Below are 27,145 nucleotides of genomic sequence, written 5' to 3'. Positions count from 1 at the left end.
CTTTTATGCGCGTATTACAATTTAAGATATATCACACAAATGTGCCATTAAAATTTTTAATAACGACATAAATGTCTGTTATTCTCGGCTCGAAATTCATCTAAATGGCTCGTCATCAAAGAGTATTTTTAATCGAGATTCAAACGCTCTTTGATTTAAGAAATTCATCGTACATTCTCGTACGTCGTTCAACTTGCGTAAAAGGAAATTTTCTTTGATAGTAACGCTTTTCAAACCACCATTCGGGATATTTTCCCGCGACCTGTTAGAAATGGGTTCGTTTCTGCAGTTGCCAGAGGGCGCCAGATGACAGGCGTCACCGCGCTTGCACAGCTACAATGTTGTAGGGAGCCGTATGTTCGTACGTGTAAAGCATTAAAAGATCTTACATTAGGTCATAAAAGAAACAAGACATTCGAACCTGCGGCTGCTTACACAGCCAACAGCCACATTTCTGTAGCCAGAAGCGGGAGAAGGTACTACTCAACGGCGCATGCGCATGATTCCGCTTGTAATTGCTAAAAAGAATCTAATGTAAAAAGTTGTGACGTCACGCTCATCGGAGGCAATTTGTTGTTACGAATCATTGCATATTCTTCCTAAAGCCTTTGACAAATTTTGCTCTTGGCAGACGCTTGTATGAGCACTTTGTTTTGTTGCTGTATATGGCACATTTACTTTGCAGTTTAAGTTTTATTTTCGTTTTTTCACTCGTTCATGTTTTATTGCTGAGGTATTATTTTGCAGTAGCGGGATACAGTAATACTCTTTGTTAGAGTATCGGTTCTTACCAGTCAAAACTACAAAAATTTGACTGAATACAATGAAAAATTCCCGGAATTCTAAAATATTGCCGGGTTTTTCCCGATTTTCTCCCGGATGAAAACATTCCCGGGTTGTATACACCCTGAATAACGTAGCGTGTGATGTCGTGCACTAAACCAGAGATAGGGAACAGCACTGATCACACATATAGTCTAGTATATTATGTTTTGGAATGTAAGCTGTTGTGGCATGCTGATTTGTAGCGCAGCCCATAGGTCAACATTTGGATGAAAGATGACATTTACACGAGAGCCAGCGAAACGAATGACTTATGTCGTCAGAATAACTAACAGCCTTCTTATGGAATGTAATGCATATACGATTTCAATGAACGGTCTACTTCAGCTAATTTGATGACGTCATGAATAAGCAGGCGTGTGGTATCGATAGGTTCGTACTACCCTTCCTTCCAACTGAAGCGTCAGATCGTTCCACAGGCTGTAATCTTCCTTATTTTCAGGGAAACAATCAGGGGTATACCACACGGACGAATTTTTCTGCATAAAAAATGTCAATGTTTATTTTCATTTTCCAACGGCGACCAGAGAGATGCCACGGACTCTTCAGCTTCAGCATCGGTCTAACGGAACTACTGCTTCGAAACTGCAGACAACATAGCTGCAGCCGTGAAAGTTCTGCACATGCAAACCACTTTACTTGCAAAAACGGCCGAAACAAATAAGAACTGAATCTGCATTGTTAAGGGAATAAGACAGTTACGATCCAACTCTCTTTACACACACACACACACACACACACACACACACACACACACACACACACACACACACACACACACACACACACGCCCCGATCCAGATGCCACTCTAGTTCCCCACGGATATACATACTCTGCAAGCCCCCTTATGGTGCGTGACGGAGAGTACGATGCAACAACGTTAGTGATTTCCTTTCCCATTCCATTCGCGTAAGGAGAGCGAAAAAAAATTGGAGTATATTGCTTGGTACACACCCAAAACTCGGCAACCTTATTCCCATGGTCACTTCATGAGGCACACGAAGGAAGCTGCAGAATATTTGTCCAGTATTTTTCGAACAGCGTTTCTCTTTGTATATGCAACAGTGCTTCGCAAGAACGTCGTCTCTTCTGCGGAAATTACTATTTACGTTCCTTGAGTATCACCGTTATACTTTGCGTTGGGCTATACACCGACCTCTTACTTTGCTAGCAGCGAATCCCTAGTTCGTCTGATGTCTTGTCAGACATATTGGATAACGCCTCCAAACGTTTAACAATACTTTAAAATTGGTCGCACTAGTCAGTTATACGCGGTTTCATTTTCTGTGTGCAAAAACAGTTTTCATAATTCTCCGAACAAATTTTGTTTCGTCACCTTCCCTGATTCTGATTTGACGTGTTTCTCCCTATTTCATAGCATTACTCCTAGATGGAATAGTATAACACTACTGGGTTTGCGTGCTACCTGTTTCCTCATAACCGGTCTTCTAGTCCTGTCATAGGAAAGCCAAGTATAGCGCAACCGCGGAATTTTGACTGCCAAATATGACCTTAAAATGCAGTAAGCATTACCCTCTGGGAGGAATTTTGAAAAGTTTGACCGTGCATTAACCTAACGGATAGAGTGTATCGAACATGAACTTCGTATTATGGTAATTAGTACAAAGCAGAAAGACTATAATTTTGAAAATAATGAAAGTAGTGAAAAATTTACGTAAATGAAACAAAAAACGGTCGCCAGCCTAATTAGGCATAATAATGTGAAAACATTGTTCTCAAAGGATTTAAATATACTCTTTTGAAAGGGACTTTAATTCTTTCTTAGGAGAGTGCAATGAACACCTATAACGACCAGACGAACTATACACTGGGTAGCAATAGTTATCAACAGCATAGGTTAGCAATCCCAGAAATGTAAAAGAAACTTTACTCCTTTTAACTGCAATCATCACTTCAGCCTTTAATTCAGCACAAAATGTTCCCAAATACAACACGAGACTAAGTAGCACCTGACAAGAGTTCAAGTTTAACTTACACATATATACACATCACAAGTACAATAATGACACTGAAATAACACATTTAATATTCATTCCACAGTTGTAATGTTTCAGATTCATGTGCAAAAACACAGATTCAAAGTAACTTTCTCCTGCCATTAAAGATTAAAGTGGGGGGCCCTTAACTGTTCCTTCCTTTATCATCAACTATGCACACCTTACAGAAACACTTTTCATTATAATAATACTGATTTCCAATCCCACTTCATATTAATTATTTTGCAATGCTTTATAACCATTCGCACTGATAATATACTTAATTAACTTCAAAATGATTTCACGTTAAATTTCAAATAGGATCAAAATTAAGTGCCTTATAACACCACTCGTTAAACAAGTGATTTTAACTAACCACAAATATGTTCATTAGTACTAATACTTTGGCATTTTCAAATTAAAAGCAGTTCATAGCAAATCAAAGATTTTCATCAGTTCAGTATTATGTGCCTCTTTTACTACTTGTGAAGCAAGTAGTTTTAACTAACAACATTTATGGTCTTTAGCACTGAAACTTGGACACATTTAAACTTAAAAAAAATATTAGTTCTTCACATACAGGATACTCGGTTTTCAGTACTTTTAGGATACTTGGTATGCGGCTCTGGACACTATGGGACTTAACATCTGAGGTCATCAGTCCCCTAGAACTTAGAACTACTTAAACCTAACTAATCTAAGGACATCATACACATCCATGCCCGAAGCGGATTCGAACCTGCGACTGTAGGTGTCGCGCGGTTCCAGAGTGAGGCGCCTAGAACCACTCGGCCACATCGGCCGCCTTACGGAGAAGACTGTAGATCAGAAATCAGTGCTTTTTTTATTCTACCGCCAAGTATATCCCACTATGCTACGATCGGACGTAAAGTAGGAGTCACGAAGTATGGACAAACTTAACGCGAACCAAAGCAGAGTAGAGAAGGTTTCTTCTTTTCTTTTCCGCCTTCGTACGAAACACCACACTTGCAGCCTCTGTCTGTAATTAACGCTATCACACAACGCTAAAATAAAATTGAGAATATTTTATGACCACCAGAGGAAAGAAACCTGGTGGTTCTCCTGAAGGGAACCACTAAGCTGAGATTTCTGAACGTGCTGAAGGACAGCTTACGCTGGACGCAGCGGAGTTCACAGATCAGTTGTACACAGGGTGTTTCACAAAGATTAGATATTACTGGACTGCATTTTCTACAGGAGTGAAGACAGCAACTTGAGGTAGTTTTTACCTGGTGCATGGAATTACAAATGCTTGATTTTCAAAAGAACCATCTGATTTTACAACGATATTTCTTTTAGACCTACATGCGTGCGCATATAGCCTCGCCATACTGTTTACGTTTAAATCACAGTTTTATATAGCTTTCATAAATCCTCGACGCGTCTCCATCGAATTTAGACTAAGAATCAGGCGACAGCAAAACTAGGTCCGAACTCTTTCGAGAATATTTAGCGTTACTGGATTCATCGGTATTGCTAAACGGCAGCTTAGTCACCCGAAAGTTGTTAAAAGGGGAAGGTCATAAACTGAGTATTACACAACCCCTCCACCTCCTCCATACACAGAAAACACACACACACACACACACACACACCGCGGGCTAATGTGACTTTTGAGGCCACTAGCACAATGCGAAATCGTCGCATGTTTTTAGCTGTTGGAGGCGCAATGCCGAACTCTAGAGGAACATCGCGCCATAAAGTTTTAACTGAATTGCACCCGTTGAAACGGAAAACGTAGAACGCTTTGTTACTGCGTAATCACCTCCTCGACTGAACGCCCGCTGCGTAATGAACGAAGGAGCGTGCGATGGAGATAGCTGCATCAGGTAGACCACTACCGACAACCGTATGAGTGGCCAACTCACAACTGCTGCCAAGGTAGCTTTTAGAGTCGATGTTAAGTTAATATTTACCTCATGTTTCTATCTTCACATTTATATGCAGAATAATGTTTTGCGAAATCAGATGAATATTTTTGAAATACCTTGTATACTGGGGCTGCACAAAAATATGGAGATACCGCGAGAAATGTACGCTTGAACATAAATGCAGATGCTAGCCAAGCCTGCAGGTTGCGCCGTTTTATTCGGCCACGAACGGCACGTTGTAAGAGTCACTCGTGGTCAGTTGTCAGCACATTATGTCGAGGGTCATTGAATTCGGAAGTGAGCAAACTGTTGGTGTTCTTGTGGTTGGTGTTTCCAAGGTATCCGAAGTGTTTGGTATTTCCAGGAGACACCGTGTCGAAGTTTTATACCGAGTACAGGGAAAGAGGAAAAACATCATCCACTAAGTGATAACGTGGACGGAAGTGGTGATCGCGACTGACGATAATTGCAGAGGACTGAAGAAAAATAAGGCTACGACAGCTGTAAGTCATTGCAGAATTGAATGTCTCACTCTCGAAACGCTGTCAGCACCAAACTAACACGAAGAGAGCTCCACAAACTGGAAATTTCAGGGCAAACTAGACTTCCAAAACCACACATCAGTGATGTAAACGGCCGGAACAGGAAAACGTTGTGCCGAACCCATTAAACCTGAAACATGGAGAAATTAAATAGTCATTTCGTCGGATGTCTCTTGTTTCACACTCCTTCCGACTTCTGGCCTGGTTTACTTCCCAATAATGAAACGTGGGCCCCATGGTTACTCTGCAAGGTCACACTGCCGAGGGTTGTGTGACCATTTTGGCTGGTCAGGTCCATCCCATGGTACAATGTTTGTTTCGCAGCGGTGGTGCTGGGTTCAAAGACGACAGAGCCCCTGTTCATACAGCTCACATCGTACAGGACTGATTTTGTGAGCACAAGGATGAACTGTCGTATCTCCCCAGGCCACCACGATCACTAGATCTCAATATTGTTGAACCTTTGTGGTGTAACTTGGAGAGACGGGTGCGTGATCGCTATCCACGTCCATCATAGTTACCTGAACTTGCCATTATTTTGCAAGAAGAATGACATAAGATTCCCTTGAAAACCCTACAGCAACGGTATTTATCCATTCCGAGACGACTAAAAGTTGTTTTGAATACCAGCGGGTTCACTGAACAGTATTAAGCATGGTATTATGTTTTGTTTTGGACATTTCCTTATTTTTGTCCCTCCCTCCCCCTCCCGTACATAGACGGCCTATAGCAGGTAAACTCGTTAGCAGGTCCTGTAACATCTCCGAACTCGCCAGCTCCATTTGCTCGGCGAAAGGACTCTCCAGTATCCGCCGCTGCCCATTTAAGCGCAAACTCGTCACTTAAGTCTGTTGTGGATTACTTACTAGTGGACTAGACCAGCGTAGAAAACAGGACGAGTAAGCGAGTTGGGAAATATAACCAAGAAGTCGCGGCATTGCCACGACATACGCAACCGCTTTGCATGACGGTTATTATATATCAGTACAATGAACGCTAAGTTAGCAGTGATTTTTCTTCTGTTTGTACACTAATTTCTATAGCGTGTATGTATGTAGCTCTTTCGAAGATTGCTGTAAATTTATTTAAATATTTAATCTCTATTCAGAGAATATCTATCAAATACGTTGAAATACACAAACTATCGACATATTACCGGGTCTGTGACGACAATACGAGAAAATAAGACACGAGGACGAAGCGAATCCTCTAACTAGTGGTTAATTATTAAAATAAATTTACAGCTGTCTTCGAAACAGTTCCAAAAATAAATGATAAGTTTCACAACTGGCTATTACCCATAAATACAAGCTACCATGACAAAAAGTATGCAGAAACGGCGCGCTTTTTGGTCCGTATGCACGTAACAGTGACGTTGCTCCGTGCCCCGTTTTCGTTTGGCGTAGCACATACACTCCTGGAAATTGAAATAAGAACACCGTGAATTCATTGTCCCAGGAAGGGGAAACTTTTTTGACACATTCCTGGGGTCAGATACATCACATGATCACACTGACAGAACCACAGGCACATAGACACAGGCAACAGAGCATGCACAATGTCGGCACTAGTACAGTGTATATCCACCTTTCGCAGCAATGCAGGCTGCTATTCTCCCATGGAGACGATCGTAGAGATGCTGGATGTAGTCCTGTGGAACGGCTTGCCATGCCATTTCCACCTGGCGCCTCAGTTGGACCAGCGTTCGTGCTGGACGTGCAGACCGCGTAAGACGACGCTTCATCCAGTCCCAAACATGCTCAATGGGGGACAGATCCGGAGATCTTGCTGGCCAGGGTAGTTGACGTACACCTTCTAGAGCACGTTGGGTGGCACGGGATACATGCGGACGTGCATTGTCCTGTTGGAACAGCAAGTTCCCTTGCCGGTCTAGGAATGGTAGAACGATGGGTTCGATGACGGTTTGGATGTACCGCGCACTATTCAGTGTCCCCTCGACGATCACCAGTGGTGTATGGCCAGTGTAGGAGATCGCTCCCCACACCATGATGCCGGGTGTTGGCCCTGTGTGCCTCGGTCGTATGCAGTCCTGATTGTGGCGCTCACCTGCACGGCGCCAAACACGCATACGACCATCATTGGCACCAAGGCAGAAGCGACTCTCATCGCTGAAGACGACACGTCTCCATTCGTCCCTCCATTCACGCCTGTCGCGACACCACTGGAGGCGTGCTGCACGATGTTGGGGCGTGAGCGGAAGACGGCCTAACGGTGTGCGGGACCGTAGCCCAGCTTCATGGAGACGGTTGCGAATGGTCCTCGCCGATACCCCAGGAGCAACAGTGTCCCTAATTTGCTGGGAAGTGGCGGTGCGGTCCCCTACGGCACTGCGTAGGATCCCACGGTCTTGGCGTGCATCCGTGCGTCGCTGCGGTCCGGTCCCAGGTCGACGGGCACGTGCACCTTCCGCCGACCACTGGCGACAACATCGATGTACTGTGGAGACCTCACGCCCCACGTGTTGAGCAATTCGGCGGTACGTCCACCCGGCCTCCCGCATGCCCACTATACGCCCTCGCTCAAAGTCCGTCAACTGCACATACGGTTCACGTCCACGCTGTCGCGGCATGCTACCAGTGTTAAAGACTGCGATGGAGCTCCGTATGCCACGGCAAACTGGCTGATACTGACGGCGGCGGTGCACAAATGCTGCGCAGCTAGCGCCATTCGACGGCCAACACCGCGGTTCCTGGTGTGTCCGCTGTGCCGTGCGTGTGATCATTGCTTGTACAGCCCTCCCGCAGTGTCCGGAGCAATTATGGTGGGTCTGACACACCGGTGTCAATGTGTTCTTTTTTCCATTTCCAGGAGTGTATATTCTCATGATGGATGTGGAATAAACGAGAATACAAACTAATGTGACATTTTATAATGAATAATTCCAGATGAGCTGTAATAGTTTAATTAGCAATGTTTCTTCTTTTCTAAAAGCTTGTTTCGGCTGTAGCGCCATTCTCAAGTAAACGAGTAGGTGTTACATTTGGGCCGGCCGGAGTGGCCGAGCGGTTCTAGACGCTACAGTCTGGAACCGCGCGACCGCTACGTTCGCAGGTTCGAATCCTGCCTCGGGCATGGATGTGTGTGATGTCCTTAGGTTAGTTAGGTTTAAGTAGTTCTAAGTCTAGGGGACTGATGACCTCAGATGTTGCACTGTCCAACACGTTCCCTTTATCTCTCACCCACTGAAAACATTCCGTCATGGGCTCTCGTGAGATTGGAACGCTACTACAATTGATGGACTCAGGCATAGCGTTGAAGCAGCATGAAATGACGTACGCGCATCTGTCATCCAAGCACAGTTCAACTCTATGCCCAGTCCGGTTAGACACGTTGTTGCTGCCAGAGATGGCTGATCTGTGTACTATATTTCGTACCTTGTACACCCCCAAAATCACCCATATTCTTCCTACTAAGCTGTATACGCACAATAAAATTTTCGTTGTTTTATGTCACTCCCAAATGTTCAATTTTAACCCTTTGAATAAAAGTGGTTTCTGCGTTAAAATACCTTTTTATTAATGTATTAAGTACCAAGGCCTTTAGCATGAAACCAAAGATGCTATTGCTGGACAGAGACAGGCAGTGATACTGTGAGATACTATTACGAAAGTAGTGCATTGCAGCAGTCACTTATACCGTTTAAAGCAACAGCTGGCGCGGAGGTTGTGCTTCTTGACTGTAGCAGATTGTGTCATGTGTTTATTTATATATATATCTGTTTTTGGTATTATGAGTTCACGGAAGTTTCGAGATGTGGAACTGAATCTAGTAAAAGTGCAGATTTGCTGTCAAATGTATCACATAAAATGATGTGTGGTTGAAAACCGTATGTCCTAGTTCCAAAGTGAAACCACCTCCTTGAAACAATAGTTTTTATTTTTTATCCATTTCTTCTTGGATTTGCTGCTTACTGTGATAATAAAGGTTAATTATATTAAAAATTATAAAATTATATTTCTTTTCATATTGATGGGACTAGAGGGTTTATGGCCAGCAGGGTAAGTGAGTCAGGCATGGAAGCCTGCTCAGATACAGTAGCTTAATAGTTAAGGCGACTGTTCGCGCAAGGCAGGAAACCCGGGGTAAAGTCCCCCTCCGGTACTGATTTTCGAGTGTCATTTCATTCTAATGAAAACATCGCGCGTTATATTGCTCTCATCCTCCTGTAAGGACGCAAAACGCCTAACGACCAAAGAATCTGCCAGTCGGTCAGACTGTAAATCTGCGCCGAGGAGCTAGGAGAGAGGGAGGGAGAAAGAGAGACGGGGAGCCACAACTGGCGTGAGAAGCGCCGTGATGTAACGGCGACGCGAATGTCTAAACGAGGGTGCGATTATCCCGAGATAACTTCCCGTCGCCAGGGTGGGGGCAGCGCCGCCGCGGCTGTCACAGCCTTGAACCTCCATCCCGCCGATTGGCCACAAAACAATAACAGCCACAGAGTCCGCCCCTACAATTTAGCGGCCACAAGTTATTTCGTCACAGCGGGCGGAAACGTCAACGCACTGGACGTCACGATCATTGGACAACTTGCAAGATTCGTAAGGAAACGAGCCATTGACGCGTAAGTGGCGATTCGGTCCTTCCGCACCGAAGCTCGCCTATCTTACGCAAACATTTTGCGAAGATACCCGGCGAGGCAAGCAGTTCCAGAACAGAGAAGTAAACGTCGTACGTACTACACAGTGCAACAGTGAAAATATGAACTGCTTGAAGCTAACTAATATTTATCAGTTGGATTATGCCAACAACGAATATCACAAAGAAAATTGAAACCTAGCTGTGATTTTTGTTTTACAAAGGTTTTCACCCACAAAGGAAATTAGAAGAAATTTATTAACAAAGTACGTATAACTCTTATATATTTCCGCGGGCTGACTTTCTCGCAGTTTGCTGCAGTTGAGCATGCTGGAGTGCTGTGGATCGCCGGTTCAAAACCGATCATCAATAAATATTTATTACTTAGTATTTATCATTTCTATAATGGTCTCGAAATTATTTATATTTGCATATTCTGCAATATTCAGTGATTGCATAAATAGCAACACACTCCATCCACGAAGCAGTTCTGCACTGTGCCTGTAATAAACGTGCTTTCAGTGCTAAGTGTTATACTTCACTGATGATCCTATTTTAGGATTTTGACTTTATTGTGGTTACGAAGTGGCGTCGTTTGGTGGAGACGCCGGGTATTTAAAAACATTTAAATACAGTGGCGCCAAGTAGGCAAAGTGAAATCTGTCGTCTACATGGACAGGAACCGGAAAACAAGCAGTAAATCGTTCCTAAGTCCGTGTATTAATGTAACCAAGGCTCCCAAAACAGTAGGAAGTCAGCTGCACACCAGGCATCCATCAGTATTTACCGGAGACGTTGGTCAGGACGACACAGCACGACAGTGGCTCGAGAAAAAACGAAGAGAAGTTCTAAAGCTGAGACAAATTCCAGGTGGAACTGAAGAAAACGACAATCAGCAGCAAGTCTGCTTATCTGAAGAACAAGGCCAAACTTCTTGGGGAAAACAGAAACTTACATACAGAAAGTTTTGGTCGTATGCCACATTCTGAATCCGACTATGACACAAGCCGACAAAATTTCACACTTTATGTAAGGCGTCACATGAGGTTTGTACTAAGCTCTTCTGGTAAAGGATCACACAACAACAAAGAATTTGGCAAGTGATGTCAGAGCATCGAGGAAATCCAACGGCAACAACTCGGACCAAAGAAGTGACAGTCAGTTGTGGAAGACAATAATGAAGTCGCCTCTTTCAAATGCTAGGTAGTAAGAGAAGAGATAAGCAGTTTATGGCAGCCATTATTGTCGCACCGAATACACCAGGGATATAAAACACCAATGTCGACCGCATGCGTCAGAAGTTAATAGAAAATGTTGAAGAAAAGTATCTATCTTTAGTACCAACCTCAGCCACCAGTCGAACGCGCCAAGAAGAATGGTCTCTGCAATCTCTGGATTATGTTGCAGCTATCAAACGACAGCCCAGCATCCGACCAACGCAGGTATACCCAACGCCAAGCAGAACAACAGACATTTGGAGGACAGAAGAACACGCCGGTATGTTTCCATCGTGAACGCCCTGAACATGTCGACTGGCGAGATGGGCACTGAGGCTTCCGGAATACAACACAGTGTTATACAAATGTGGACGCAAACACAAGAACACTGATTGGCTTTCAAGGATTGCTTTGGTAGAACACAGCTCCGTGGACGAAGTCTCAGTCATAAATGTCATGGCTGCAGAACAGAGGGAAGATCCATCACTGCTGAAAAAAACACAGAAGCCTTGAAGGAGGAGGAACCAATCAAACAAATTACAATTAATGCTATAAGATGAATGGCTGATAGTCATCCCGGCTCATCGACGGCCAACTATCCTGAAGTATTTCCACGCCGCACCAACACTGGTCACCTAGCATTCATGAAGACTCTGGTCCGTTAGACACTATGTGAACCACTGTAAAGAATGCCAATGAAATAGGCAGTGTCGCAGTTACTTCCAGGGCAACTGATGTCAACTCTGCCTGCAGCAGCGCTTTTCCATAAAGTTGGAATCTACCTCTTGGTGATGTTCCCAAAGTCGACAAATAGGAATCCACTATGTCCCTCGCTACTCTGTCACCAAAGCTGTTCAGACTGCCAAAGCTTCAGAACTGCAAAGTTTCTGCAAGAAGACCTTCTGAAAAATGGAGCCCCCATGTCATCTATGATCGAGGAAAAGTTGTCCAGTTGACGGCTGTTATTGGAGATAATTTCAAACTGTGACATCACACACAGGATGACAAATGCCTTCACCCACAGACGAATGGTCTCACACAACGCTTTAGTATGGTATTTGTAAATTTTCTCTCAATGTACGTTGGTGTCCAACAGAGTGTGGTGTAAGTTACTGCCCATCGTGACGTTTGCATAGAACGCAGTGAAGCAAGACACTACAGGCTTCACGCCATTGTTTCTGCTCCATGACAGTGATGCCAATATGGCAATGGATACACTGTTCCTGATTCAATCAGGCTATACTTAAGACGAAACCGTGAAACACCTCGACACCAGGACTGTAGAAGCAAGGTAGCTGGATCACATATGGACCCTGGATGCTCACGACTCTAGCCAGTGAGGTGAGCCTGTGAGACTTGGTATGGATTTTTAGAGCTGTGCTGAAAGTGAGACTACCAGAGAAGTCAGTAAAGTGCTATTTTGGACCATATTTTATCCCTTGTCGCTTGTCGGGCGTCATATACATGACCCTTCATCGAGAAGACAAAAACGCAGATATTTCGTCCATGTCCTCCGAATGAAGGCCTATTACAATCCCAGGTGCATATCGATGACAGGTGTTTCTCGTTCAAGTAAACTGAAAACCTTCTCGACCGTCGTAAACCTCCACTGGAAGGGGCTACCTTCAATGCTCCTCATGGTGATGAGCATGTGACAATACAACCTGTATAGGGGGCGGAGGAGAGGGGGGGGGGCATCCTCCAGCGCTGGAATACAGAGTACCACTGAAAAGATCTACATCGAGGATGCTGCAGTCAGCTCAAATGAGAACATCTGAAACAGCACGGTGTTCTTTCTCCAAGAGAGGGAGCAATGCTTTAAGCTGTGCTGTACACAACATGGAGTAGTTGGTTGGTTGGTTGGTTTAATGATTAAAAGGGACCAAACTACGAGGTCATCACTCCTTTCTATCTGGAACACCCAAGACAGCAAAACTACACACCAAGTAAGTGCCTAGTGTGCAAAACCCCTAAGTCTATCGAAAGTCAAGAAAGCCTAGAGAAAGGAACAAAGAAGAAGAAAAGGAGGGAAAGGAAGAAAGGAGGCACGTAGGGTGCCTCAGTCAGGGAGCAGCTGGAGGCCCCCAAAGGCAGAAAGGGAGAAGTGGTACATACCCCAACCCCTTATGAAAGGCACCCCGCACACGAATACCCAGGAAAGACTAGCAACATGGACAGAGCATCAGAAGCACAGGAAGACAACGATAGAACTGCTAGTCAAACAGAACATGAATGGTGAAAAAGAGCAAACCAGTGGGTAGGCGAGGGCTGGGGTGGACCACCAAGCCCAGACAGCTGCTGCCCATTCAGAGCAGAGGAGGCAACAGGGCGTTCTGCCAAACTCCTCAACGGGCTTACAAGAATGAGGTGCCCTCAGAGTGTGATAAAAAGCCATGTTAAGTGAGAGGAAGTTTAAGAGTCCGCCACAGCGCGGCTAGGTTAGCACAGTCATCAAAATGTGGATCACCATCAAATGGGCACCACAACAACAATGGGGCAGATCCTCATTACAGAGGACATTACCATGAGTCAGCTGAGTATGGTCGATGCAGAGCCAGCAAAGGATGACGGAGTCCTTGTGAGAGGCTTGCATGGAGTGCCTCCTTTATGGCATGTAATTTGTTCGACAAAGTCAGAGTATGCCCTTCCATATTCTAAATCCTTAGAAATTAATGGTATAATACTGATCCCACGAGCCAGACCGCCGGTAGCCTATTTGGCCAGCTAGTTGGCGATTTAATTGCCCGCAATCCCAGCATCTACATCTACATCCATACTCCGCAAGCCACCCGACGGTGTGTGGCGGAGGGTACCCTGAGTACGTCTATCGGTTCTCCCTTCTATTCCAGTCTCGTATTGTTCGTGGAAAGAAGGATTGTCGGTATGCTTCTGTGTGGGCTCTAATCTCTCTGATTTTATCCTCATGGTCTCTTCGCGAGATATACGTAGGAGGGAGCAATATACTGCTTGACTCTTCGGTGAAAGTATGTTCTCGAAACTTTAACAAAAGCCCGTACCGAGCTACTGAGCGTCTCTCCTGCTGAGTCTTCCACTGGAGTTTATCTATCATCTCCGTAACGCTTTCGCAATTACTAAATGATCCTGTAACGAAGCGCGCTGCTCTCCATTGGATCTTCTCTATCTATTCTATCAACCCTACCTGGTACGGATCCCACACTGCTGAGCAGTATTCAAGCAGTGGGCGAACAAGCGTACTGTAACCTACTTCCTTTGTTTTCGGATTGCATTTCCTTAGGATTCTTCCAATGAATCTTAGTCTGGCATCTGCTTTACCGAAGATCAACTTTATATGATCATTCCATTTTAAATCACTCCTAATGCGTACTCCCAGATAATTTATCGAATTAACTGCTTCCAGTTGCTGACCTGCTATTTTGTAGCTAAATGATAAGGGATCTATCTTTCTATGTATTCGCAGTACATTACACTTGTCTACATTGAGATTCAATTGCCATTCCCTGCACCATGCGTCAATGCGCTGCAGATCCCCCTGCATTTCAGTACAATTTTCCATTGTTACAACCTCTCGATATACCACAGCATCATCCGCAAAAAGCCTCAGTGAACTTCCGATGTCATCCACAAGGTCATTTATGTATATTGTGAATAGCAACGGTCCTATGACACTCCCCTGCGGCACACCTGAAATCACTCTTACTTCGGAAGACTTCTCTCCATTGAGAATAACATGCTGCGTTCTGTTATCTAGGAACTCTTCAATTCAATCACACAATTGGTCTGATAGTCCATATGCTCTTTGTTCATTAAACGACTGAGGGGAACTGTATCGAACGCCTTGCGGAAGTCAAGAAACACGGCATCTACCTGTCAACCCGTGTCTATGGCCCTCTGAGTCTCGTGGACGAATAGCGCGAGCTGGGTTTCACACGACCGTCTTTTTCGAAACCCATGCTGATTCCTACAGAGTAGATTTATAGTCTCCAGAAAAGTCACAATACTCGAACATAATACGTGTTCCAAAATTCTACAACTGATCGACGTTAGAGATATAGGTCTATAGTTCTGCACATCTGTTCGACGTCCCTTCTTGAAAACGGGGATGACCTGTGCCCTTTTCCAATCCGTTGGAACGCTACGCTCTTCTAGAGACCTACGGTACACCGCTGCAAGAAGGGGGGCAAGTTCCTTCGCGTACTCTGTGTAAAATCGAACTGGTATCCCATCAGGTCCAGCGGCCTTTCCTCTTTTGAGCGATTTTAATTGTTTCTCTATCCCTCTGTCGTCTATTTCGATATCTACCATTTTGTCATATGTACGACAATCTAGAGAGGGAACTACAGTGCAGTCTTCCTCTGTGAAACAGCTTTGGAAAAAGACATTTAGTATTTCGGCCTTTAGTCTGTCATCCTCTGTTTCAGTACCATTTTCGTCACAGAGTGTCTGGACATTTTGTTTTGATCCACCTACCGCTTTGACATAAGACCAAAATTCCTTAGGATTTTCTGCCATGTCAGTAAATAGAACTTTACTTTCGAATTCACTGAACGCCTCTCGCATAGCCCTCCTCACACTACATTTCGCTTCGCGTAATTTTTGTTTGTCTGGCTATGTTTATGTTTGCTGTGAAGTTCCCTTTGCTTCCGCAGCAGTTTTCTAACTCAGTTGTTGTACCACGGTGGCTCTTTTCCATCTCTTACGATCTTGCTTGGCACATACTCATCTAACGCATATTGTACGATGGTTTTGAACTTTGTCCACAGATCCTCAACACTATCTGTACTTGAGACAAAACTTTTGTATTGAGCCATCAGGTACTCTGAAATCTGTTTTTTGTCACTTTTGCTAAACAGAAAAATCTTCCTACCTTTTTTAATATTTATATTTACGGCTGAAATCATCGATGCCGTAACCGCTTTATGATCGCCGATTCCCTGTTCTGCGTTAACTGTTTCAAATAGTTCAGGTCTGTTTGTCACCAGAAGGTCTAATATGTTATCGCCACGAATCGGTTCTCTGTTTAACTGCTCAAGGTAGTTTTCAGATAAAGCACTTAAAAAAATTTCACTGGATTCTTTGTCCCTGCCACCCGTTATGAACGTTTGAGTCTCCCAGTCTATATCCGGCAAATTAAAATCTCCACCCAGAACTATAACATGGTGTGGAAATCTACTCGAAATATTTTCCAAATTATCCTTCAGGTGCTCAGCCACAACAGCTGCTGAGCCAGGGGGCCTATAGAGACATCAAATTACCATGTCTGGGCCTGCTTTAACCGTGACCTTCACCCAAATCATTTCACATTTCGGATCTCCGTCAATTTCCTTCGATACTATTGAACTTCTTATCGCTATAAACACGCCTCCCCCTTCACTGTCCAGCCTGTCGCTGTGGTATACATTCCAGTCTGAGTTTAGGATTTCATTACTCTTTACGTCTGGTTTCAGCCCACTTTCTGTCCCTAGTACTATATGGGCGTTGTGACCGATCATTAATGAGAGCAGTTCTGGGACCTGGAGTTCTGACAAAGACCACTAAACATTGACATTGAGGGCACAAAGAGCATTCTGGATAGTTAGAACCAAGGGATGGCGAGGTTAACACTGGTCAAGAGCTTGCAAACTACTTGAAGAGTAGCTACAAATGTGGAAAGACTTACTGGTGCAGGAACAAATATGCTCAAGAGCATGAAAGATGGCTACTAATTCTGCAGTGAAAATACTGCACTCATCCAGCAAGGAGTAGAATCCAGTACATCCCGCATAAAAATAAGCAAAGCTAGTGTGACCGGCAACCATTAAGCCATCAGTATAGACTACTTCTGGACATCAAAACGCACTGAGCGTAGAGAAGAAATGGCAGCAAAGGGCCTAAGGATATTCGCCTAAACGAGTGTGGGGAACTGCCCAAAATCCACTCAGGCTGGCTGCTTTCTTAGTCCGTCTCACCTGCCTATCTCTTAAGACAGTGCAGTGCACGCTACACTACATTGTGCAAAAGACTGAAAGGATCACTGTTTGAAACCTCGACATCCCCCCCCCCCCCCATTGTGACGCGCAAGTTTGAAATTTGGCTGAAAGGTGCCCACAACCATCCTCTGTAATGGTCAGAAGTGTGGCGCCCTGCAACGCCACGCTCGGTCTCTACGACACATCGAACAGCGAGGTGTCGACACATGCGAAAAAAAGCCAGAGTTCCGAAGTTCATGCGGCATGCAAGGTGGGTTAATGATGTCACGTTTATATCGAATTTCACCAAAATTGTATCCAACGCCACTGTGGCCTTATCACACGATGGGAAGATCATCAATTCCTTTCTTACCCTGGAATCATGCGGTTTTCTTATGAATAGCAGAGGTAAAGATTTCAGACAGACCGCCGCTCAAAATCGACAAGAAAAAGCATCAAGGGGTGGCGTAAAGAGGTCAATGAAACCATCCCTTCCTTGGGCATTCATTCAACACATTTTGCAGCCGGAAACGACAGTTTGCGCTGTGACGCGCAACAAAACGACATTCTTGATAACCTTTGTCACTGCTTACAGCCTTCGGACGATTCAACCTTTCTCTAAACACATCGCACCGCTGCAATCTCATTGAACGCGATCGCACCCGTTTTGAGCGCAGTGCGACTGCAATTTTTGCTCTGGTGTACAGAGTGGAACCACTAGGGACCGTTAGAAACCCTTCGATAAAATTTGAAAGTGACCGCAAGGGCGAATAGTGTTTACGCTTTTTCAGCCCTCCTGTGGCGTGATCATTGGGGCAGCGACATTGACACGTGGGTCAATAAGACTGCAAACGGTCCCTCTGAAACCACCCGGTTCAGCAACACCCTCCGTGCCACCCACTCATCTTTGTTGAGCATTTTAAAACTGTACCTGCACAAAGACAGAGACAGTTATTGACCGATTTCCCGCAGCCAGGTAACCCCTTGCGATATCACCCAGATTCCCCATGCCCACAAGCACATGCTAGGTACTAGCATACTGCCACTCAGCTGAAGGTTGTCGAGGTGTTGCCTGGGGTTCGGTCAAGAGTTGTTTCTGTCTCTGTACAAATCATTTTAAAGTGCTCAACAAAGGTGTGTGGGATTACTGAGGCGGTTGTCGAACTGGGGCGTTTTACATGAATCCTTTGCCGTTTTATTCACGCATGTGTCAACGTCTCAACCCTCCCCTCCCCACAGTGGTCACACCACATGAGGGCTGAAGAAGGAAACACTCTTCGTTATTTGAACCACGTTCCAATTTCGTCGGATGTTCTTGAAGGTACCTAGTGCCTCCACCCTGTATACCAGGGAAAAATTGTGGTCGTACCACACTCCAAGAGTCGGATCAGGTTCAATGGAGTTGCAGCCTTGCTATGTCCTTAGAGAAGGGCTGTATCGTCCGGAGGGTGTCAGCAGTGTCGAAGGGTGTCAGGAATGTCGTTCTGTTGTTGCGTATCGCACTGTAAACTGTAGTTTTCGATCGTGAAATGTGTTGTAAACGGACGCCCCAAAAGAAGGTGTGGATTTATTGATGCCTTTTGTGCCACCTCCTGAGGTGTTTTCGTGTCGGTTTTGAGCAGCTGTACGTCTGAAATGTTTTCCTTTGCCACCCACAAGAAATCCGCGCGAATTCAACGCCGGGCGTCGTGATTCTGACTTCCGTTGCATAGGCGTCAAAAGAATGGGCGAAATGTGGTAAGAGGTGGTGTGATGACCTTCCCATCGTACGAAACGTACACTTTGGTGTTGGGCAGACTTTTGACGTAATTTGGTGCCGATGTGACATCATTCATTCACTTTACACCCAAATAAAGTTTTGAGCTCTGACCTTATCCTCAGTTGTGTTGACACCTTTCTGTTTGAAGCGTCAAAGAGCCAGGGGTGACATCACAAGGCTCTAAACGTTTGCACTGTTATAGATAGGTGCAGTACGCACCTTGGAGCTAAATTTTACTGCGTCGCAATGGAGTGAAATTGAAGGGATTTTAAAAAAGTGACTGCGCACTATATTTATCTTCTGGGATAGCATTTTGCGTGCCCCTCTTCAGGGGCCTCTTGGCCAAGTTTTACTTTAATACTTCCTGCGTGTCGTCCTGCAGCGCACATCACTGCCACAGTTTTTTCGTTTTTGCTCTGCTGGTATGAATATTTTTCATGAAAGACAAAGGCTGGGTTCGACACATGTTCAGCACACGGTTCTTATCTCACTTTAATTTTCATTACGACAGAAGGTCAGCTGCATTTTGAATGATTCACTGGACCCAGAGAGTGAAGCACTCTTCAGCAACGGCAGCCCCTAACGCTCTAATTACAGACTTAGCGAGCACGCCTAACCCAGTAAATCACGAAGTTGTTGCGTTTTTTCCCGAAATCTAGGGCCATTCAGCTGCCCATAATAGTCTGTCCTGTGCAAGCATCTGCGCTTCTGTATGACTACTGAAACCTACATCCAGCTGAACTTTATAACTTTAGCCAAGTGTTGTCGAGCTAGTCACGTTTTTTCAACTAATACTCAGGCACACCCTAAAATTAGGCCACCAGCAAGACCATAAATTTGGGCAACAAAGTATCTCACGTCCTGTCCATATCTGATAAACGCGTGAAGTGGCGATGTTTGCCAACTACAAATTATTTTATGAAATGGGGACAAAAGTGGGTGAAAAAAGTAACGTCTACCAGTAGCTTCCGTTCATTGTTTTTCTCCGCCCTTCGCCCTCGAGAATCTTAACAAAGTGGCCCAATAATTAACGCATAGGATTCGTTTTCTGGAATAATTTGTTTAAAATCCCAGCCATGCAGCCCAGGGAAAGTAAACTTTCCGCGTGAATTACGTCCCTTTAGAAGACAATAACTCTTCCTCCGAAGCCGAACGACGTGGAGCAATTATAAGCCAATATAAGGATTGAACTTTTTGAAGGTGAGGGAGCGGAAAAGGCGTACTCACTGACTCCTTTATCATCACGATGTCGCAGTAGTGAGAAATTCATACAAAGTTGCGGAAATGCTACTGAGTAAAGATTGCTGCACGCACCTCAGCGTGCTCAAAGCTTTCTTTTCTGCATTTCATACCCCACAATAACGAAATAAGATTAGGGTTTAACGCCAAGACAACGAAAAAGCCACCCAAGTTGGACTACGGCAAGGATATAAGCCGCACCCTTTACAAAATGAACCATTGCGGTGTTCGCCTTAAGCGATCTAGGGAAACCATGGAAAACTTATATCTGGATGGTTGGACGGTGTTCCAGTACGCTAAACACTGCGCTACCTCACTCACATCCAAACGCCAGAGGCTTTACTGCGTGTCTTGCTGGAACTATGAGTTGGTTGATGAAGGGTGACTGGATGCGCATTGCCCGGAAAACGCAAGAGTTTGGGTTCGAATGTCGGTCAGACGCACAGTTTTAACCTGACAGGAGCAGTCACTTCAACACGCATTGCGCAGAACAGTTAAACATTAATTAAATAAACATATGAAGTTTTACTAACCAACGACCACATACAAAGAGAAAAAAATCGACGGATTGCGATAAAAGTGTTTGTACCTACGCGTGTGAAGGCCATCAGTCTGCGCTCTGCTGCTGTAGCGATCAAAAATCCTGCTCGTAATGCTATTCAGACATTCCGACGTGTAAGACAGTCTGAAAAGTGGTTAGTTATCGTTTGTGACAAATGTTAAACAGCTACAGTAGTGATGCAGATGTTTACTGAAGTGTATTCAAATGGTGCCAGGCTATCATGGCCTGTCTTTGCTAACCTTATGCAATACTTCAAGAAACAAGTGTGAAGAATAAAAACCGGCCAATGTGGCCGAGCGGTTCTAGGCGCTTCAGTCTGGAACCGCGCAACCGCTACGTCGCAGGTTCGAATCCTGCCACGGGCATGGATGTGTGTAATTTCCTTAGGTTAGTTAGGTTTAAGTATTTCTGAGTTCTAGGGGACTGATGACCTCAGATGTTAAGTCCCATAGTGCTCGGAGTCATTTGAACCATTTTTGAAGAATAAAATGCGCAAACTAAAAGTATCAGCAACTGATGAGAGAAAGGCGACTAACATTTTACTAGTGGGAATATACAATCACCATTTCTTGCCTTACAATTTTCACTTCATCAACAGCTTCATGACAGACTTTGAAAAACTTTCACAGTTCTTTGAACTGTGTCTACGAATAACAGAAAGTGATGCGGCGTTTCCATGCAAGATTTCGTTGAAAATCCGTGCTGCCTAGGAAAACTATAAGTATCGACCATGATCTGTCAACGTGTGGTCCTGGAAATTTACAGTCTCATCACTGTTTCCAATTTTGATGAGTGTAAACAGTCAAGTATCTACAGTTCCTGCACGATATGCCACCGCTCATACTGGAAGATTTGGCAGACGATATTGTAATCCATGTGGTACTAACATAACGGATGTCTCGCTCCTTCTGCACAGAATCGCAGACCTAGCAGAACATTTGGACCTCGTTGTATGGGACGTTCGTGAAACACGAAAGGCTTGCACGGTCCTCTGATTTAATACTTCTGGACTTTTATCTGTGGGGAAAACTGAAGGAAGAGGTCTACAAGGAAACACCGACGACTCATGACACGAACTGTAGAGTACGGACATGACATGCGTAAAGTCAAGGTGAAATTCAACGTGCAGTACTGCCAGAATCACTTTATAACATATCACTGCTCAAGGCCAACGTTTTGAGTACTTGAAATGACACTTGTAACAACAAACTTACGAACGGTACTAGAGTACCTTGTTTGCGTACATATGGTGCAGTAAGGCAGACGTTTTTGCGCTCTTGCCTTCGGAGTGCGTGACAGTGGCTTGTGGAACTGTTATTTTGTTACTATTTGATAAAGTTCCACACACGTTGTGTCGTCGAATTGGTCTCCGGAGTCTCTTCCCACTGCCACGGATGAAATATACGGGTAGGTCAGAAACAGCCTGAAAAGCTTGTAAGAGTGTTCCAGGGTAGGTTATGCTGAGAAATAATGGTCAAGAAAAAAAATTCGATACTTTAGGCCTTTTCCGACGTAGTCTGCTAATTCGCCACATTTTCCGCTATAAACTATCGAAAACCACACCAGGACATATTTAAAGATTTTCGACAAATTTTAGGTGGCGTGTCTTGGCTACATCATCCTGCGCTTAGGCAAGTTACACACAATCAAATCGAACAACTGAACGGAAATTGGAACCACGGTCCTTTTGAGTTCAAGTTCCATGAGTTAACCAGGCAAACAATATGAGAAAAGGAGGGAGAAATGTGGCTCGATGTGCGTCTGAAAATCGAGTGTATCGCAAAACAAACTTAGCAGCTGCACAGAATGTTGCCCGTGAAAATCAGATAGTTCAGAGAAGAGCTTCGATGTTTGTTCCTACACTGCTGGCCGTTAGAACTGCAACACCATGAAAGCGAAATGTAACAAATGTCACATTGGTAGGAATTCTACAGCAAGTTTCGATATGCAGATTGTTAACGAAGGTATGAGCACACGGAATAAGTTCCCAGATATGTGAGTGGCTCTAAGATTTCTTAAGTAACAGAACTCAGTACGTTGACCTCGATGGCGATTATTCAAAGACAAGGGAATCGTCAGGAGTGCTGCAGGGACGTGTGATAACACCGCTATTATTTTCTATATACATAAATGATCTGGCTGATATAGTAAAAAGCAGTCTGCGGTTGTTTACTGATGATGCTTTGGTGCACGGCAAGTTGTCGGAGTTGAGTGACTGTAGGAAGATACAATGTAACTCAGATAAAATTTCTAGTAAGTGTGATAAATGGCAGCTAGCTCTAAATGTGGGAAAACGTAAGTTAATGCGGGTGAGTATGAAAAATAAACCTATAATGATCGGATACAGCATTAGTGGTATATTGCTTGACACAGTCATGTCGTTTAAATATCTGGACGAAAAGTTGCGAAACGATATAAAACGGAATGAATATGTGAGGACTGGGTAGGGAAGGCGAATGGTCGACTTCAGTTTCTTGGGAAAATTCTAGGAAAGTGTGGTTCGTCTGTAAAGGAGACCGCATATAGGACCGCAGTGCGACCTATTCTTTAGTACTGCTGGAGTATTTGGGATCCGAACCAGGTCGGATTAGAGGAAGACATCGACGCAATTCACAGACGAGCTGCTAGATTTATGATCGGTACGTTCGAACAACACGCGAGTGTTACGGAGATGTTTCGGGAACTCAAATGGGAATCCCTGGAGGGAAGGTGACGCTCTTTCCGAGGAACACTACTGAAAAAATTTAGAGAAACGGCATTTAAAGCCGACTGCAGGAAGATCCTACTGCAGCCAACATACATTTAGTATAAGGGCCACGGGGATAAGATACGAGAAATTACGGCTATACGAAAGCATATAGACAGTAGTTTTTCCCTCGCTCTACCTGCGAATGGAACAGGAAAGGAAATGGCTAGTAGTGGTACAAGGTACCATACGGAACGCACCGTACAGTTGCTCGCGGTGTATGTATGTACGTAGATTTAGGAGAAATGGTCTGTGCTATGCATCACGAAAATTTTCATTGATACAAATACGATTACGAAGCAAAAATGGACAAGTGATGGTGCTAGAATATACCTTCTGCTCACAACTGCAAGTAAGAACTGAATACACAATACAACTTGAAGCTAATCCGGACAACTCAAATACTTAAAAAAGCTGAATGGAGGTTTAAAAAAAAAAGGAAGCAGAGAACAGTCTCAGGATATAATGTGTACTGCCGGAAGTAACTGTTTTGTATGTAAGCCTGTCGTTTTATTGAGGGTGCTCTTTCCGCGAATTACGCAACATGGACCAACACTGATCTGAAACCTACAGTTTTTGCGCGGATCCTCTATGGTTACTCTCCAGAACTGGTATCAGCCACTGAAGCCTGGAAGTCACTACAGTGTTCTCGGAGAAGAGTCGGTGAAATAGCAAATGGTAATATCTACTGGCAAAAATTTATCAATTTTCTTGTCACTTAACGCTCTCGCTGTCTGCTAAGCAATTGAGAACCAGGCGGAAACAATGAGTGAATTTTCGTAAGAAATATTGAGTTTGGGCAACACTTCAGAATAAATGAAGGACAGGAGTTTAACAAAAATATGCAAACACCACGAGAAACGCATGCCTGAACATAATTGCAGATGCTAGCCAATCCCACAGACTGCACGGTTTTATTTGACCACGCACAGCACCTGTGCCATGTCCTCAATACGTTACAAGTGTCAGTCGTGGTCACAACAGTGTTCTCGGTAGTTGTGAGTATTATGGCGGAGCTACGTGAATTCAAACGTGGGCAAAATGTTGGTCCTCGTACGGCGTGAGCTTCCGTAGCTAAGACAACCGAAGTGTTTAGTATTTCTAGTGGCATCATATAGAAGATTTATACCGCATACTGGGAAAGCGGAAAAATATCACGAAATATGGGCACGAAAGTCTAAGTTGAGTGATCGTGACAGGCGGTCACTGAAGAGGATTACGACGAAAAATAGGACGACAGCTGCGGAACTGAATGACGGACGCGCGAACACTGTCAGGGCCGAACCAAAACGAAGGGAGCTCCATAAGCAGGGAATTGCACGACTAGATGAAACACCAATATCACTCGTCAGTGATGCAAATGCTCATATCAGAAAAACGTGGTGCTGGAGCCGTAAAACCTGGACTATGGAAGAAAGTTCATTCCATGGCGGGGTTTCGGCGATGATCTGGGATGCCAAATCGTGGTATTCCATGCACTCCAAGATTACTCTGCGGAATCTCACCACCCATTTTGGCGGATCAGGTCAATCCCCTTGTACAACAGTTGTTCCGCAATGGCCATGCTGTTTTTTAAGACGACAGAGCCACTGCTAACAACTCCCATCGTCAAGGACTGGTTTTGTGAGCACGAAGATTAATCGTCGCTTCTACCCTGGTCACCACATTCACCAGATCGTAATACTGAGCCTCGTCGTCTACTTTCGAGAAAAGAGTGCGCGATAGCTATCCACCTCCATCATTGTTACATGAACACGCCACTACTTTGCAGGAAGAATGATATAAAATTACCTTGAAATACATACAGGGCCTGTATTTATCCATTATGAGATGACTGGAAGCCGTTTTGAATAACATCAGGTTCCCTGCACCACATTAGGCCTTGTCATTCACTCCGAAACCAACGAGCTGAGCCCCGCCCACTTCGTCTCCCAACCTCCACAGCTTAGATTCTAAACACGCTCTTGACAGTAGTACTGCTTTCACGTAAACAGCAGTGTTATCATCAAACAAACTACACGATACCGTTTCTGAACTGACCAGCCCAGCGACCAGTATACAATGTCACATCGAAGTTGCAGAAGGGAAAACGCGCCAGACCTAGTGTCAGCAAGACAAGTTGCGAGCAACCACCTAATAACGTCGCTTTTACTTAGCTCTTGTTAAGTCCCTGTCTCAACTCGTGAATGCATGTGAAAACATTTAATTGCACTATTCACATCATCTTTCAGTATCAATAGAGGTACGGTGATCTATTAGCAGTAACGCCGGACCTAGTGTCAACAAAGCATGTTTGCGTAGAACCTAAAACAATTGTACAGTATGTGAGCGACCACCGCCTTAAAAAAAACCGAAGTGGGTGGGAGCTAACATAAACTGGTTTCTAATGCTTATCGCACTAAAATGAGTTAATATTTTGCACTGATACACACCAATAAAAGAAAGAGCGAGAAACGTTCTGTTTACTTCTCATCTTTTATACTTCTCTAGTGTTGCTGGCGACAACTGAAAGATAAACAGCAACATATTTTGGAAAGCGGTATTTTGTTGACGGATTTACGCGCAAAATTAAATATGCAACATTTGAATCGCTTACCCTGAGCGTATGTTGCAAAGAGAGAGAGAAAAAAGAAAATGTTCCAGTTTACTAATGGCAATCCCACGCAGGTCGATTTACAAACTTAAGCAAACAAAACAAAAAGAGCATTTAAAGAAGCGGAGACAATGTAGAAAGAGTCGCTCACTGCTCATACCCACACCACTACGGTCGTGGGAATTTTCCGTTCAAAGATCTTCACCGGAGCGGGAAAAACAAAAAGCTGACACCGGCGATCTTTCATTGTAAGGATGTTCCGTCCAACAACAATATAAGTCACACTTAGAGGACGAAAATGTGAATCTATTAGACAACAGTCACAAAGCTTCACGAATAAACACGTGCTCCTTCCACCAAGAGCTCTTTCACTAGCACCAATCGGCAGGAGTGTATTCTAAACTTGAAGGCAGTATAAATAAATTTTCAATGTTTGTTACATGCCAGGAGAGAGCCTTCCTTAAAACTACAACAATTTTTTTGGTGAGCAAACCCTGAATGATGTTGCACGTCGTGGAATTTACTTTCACCATAGCAACGTGGGGGTGGCCACATTTCTAGTAGCTTCCACAGCGCACCGTTACGAAATTTAACAGTCTACGCGATTACATTTGAATATCATCACCTTGGTTAACTTTACGTCAGTAAATGTGTAACCTCCAAGCAATTTTACACTGGCTACACTATATTAAAGATTAACTGATCTAGGAATTTCATTCTAGGATTTAATCTCAAGACATCTATTTTCTGTTAAAACTGAAACTTTCTGCAATATAACAACACTCTATGAACACTTGTAAAACAAAATATAATAGAACAACTTCGAACTTTCAGAAAATTTTCGGTTATTTATAAAAAGCCGGTTACAGCACACACACCTCTGACTCAAAGCAGAAGCCACACGAGAATATGGGTACAATGCAGGAAGCATGTCATGCCATTACTGCGGAACACTAATTTTAACACGAAATCGAAAAAACTAGTTTACTGGAAGAATGAACTTACCTTATCAGCAACATAGCACCAGACACCACACCCGTGTCATAGCCAAAAAGGAACCCTCCAATTGCGCTTAGAAACGTCAAAACGTAAATGTATTTTGAAGAACGCTCCGAGCTAACCTCCAAAAAGTCGCCATTGTTGGCCACGTTTGTTGATGCCTCGTAACCCGACATTCTGTTATGAATGTGACAGTGCCCGAGTTTCAGCCCCCAACCGCACTACGCGC

General features: G+C 44.2%; 1 protein-coding gene across 2 annotated transcripts in view; it reads right to left on the bottom strand.

The window, feature by feature from the left end:
• The window catches only part of LOC126470504 (proton myo-inositol cotransporter-like), a 500,775-nt gene extending 473,630 nt beyond the window's left edge, over positions 1 to 27,145 (bottom strand). For both annotated transcript variants that reach the window (XR_007586223.1, XM_050098392.1), the window contains exon 1: positions 26,923 to 27,145. Coding sequence is in view for 1 of the 2 variants with exons in the window: in XM_050098392.1 (XP_049954349.1) it covers positions 26,923 to 27,092 (170 nt within the window). In the remaining variant the exon portion in view is untranslated. The remainder of the gene's footprint in view (positions 1 to 26,922) is intronic.

Source organism: Schistocerca serialis, chromosome 3 (genome assembly GCF_023864345.2).
Source record: "Schistocerca serialis cubense isolate TAMUIC-IGC-003099 chromosome 3, iqSchSeri2.2, whole genome shotgun sequence".
Lineage (NCBI taxonomy): Eukaryota > Metazoa > Arthropoda > Insecta > Orthoptera > Acrididae > Schistocerca > Schistocerca serialis.
This window is presented reverse-complemented; position numbering and strand designations above follow the sequence as displayed.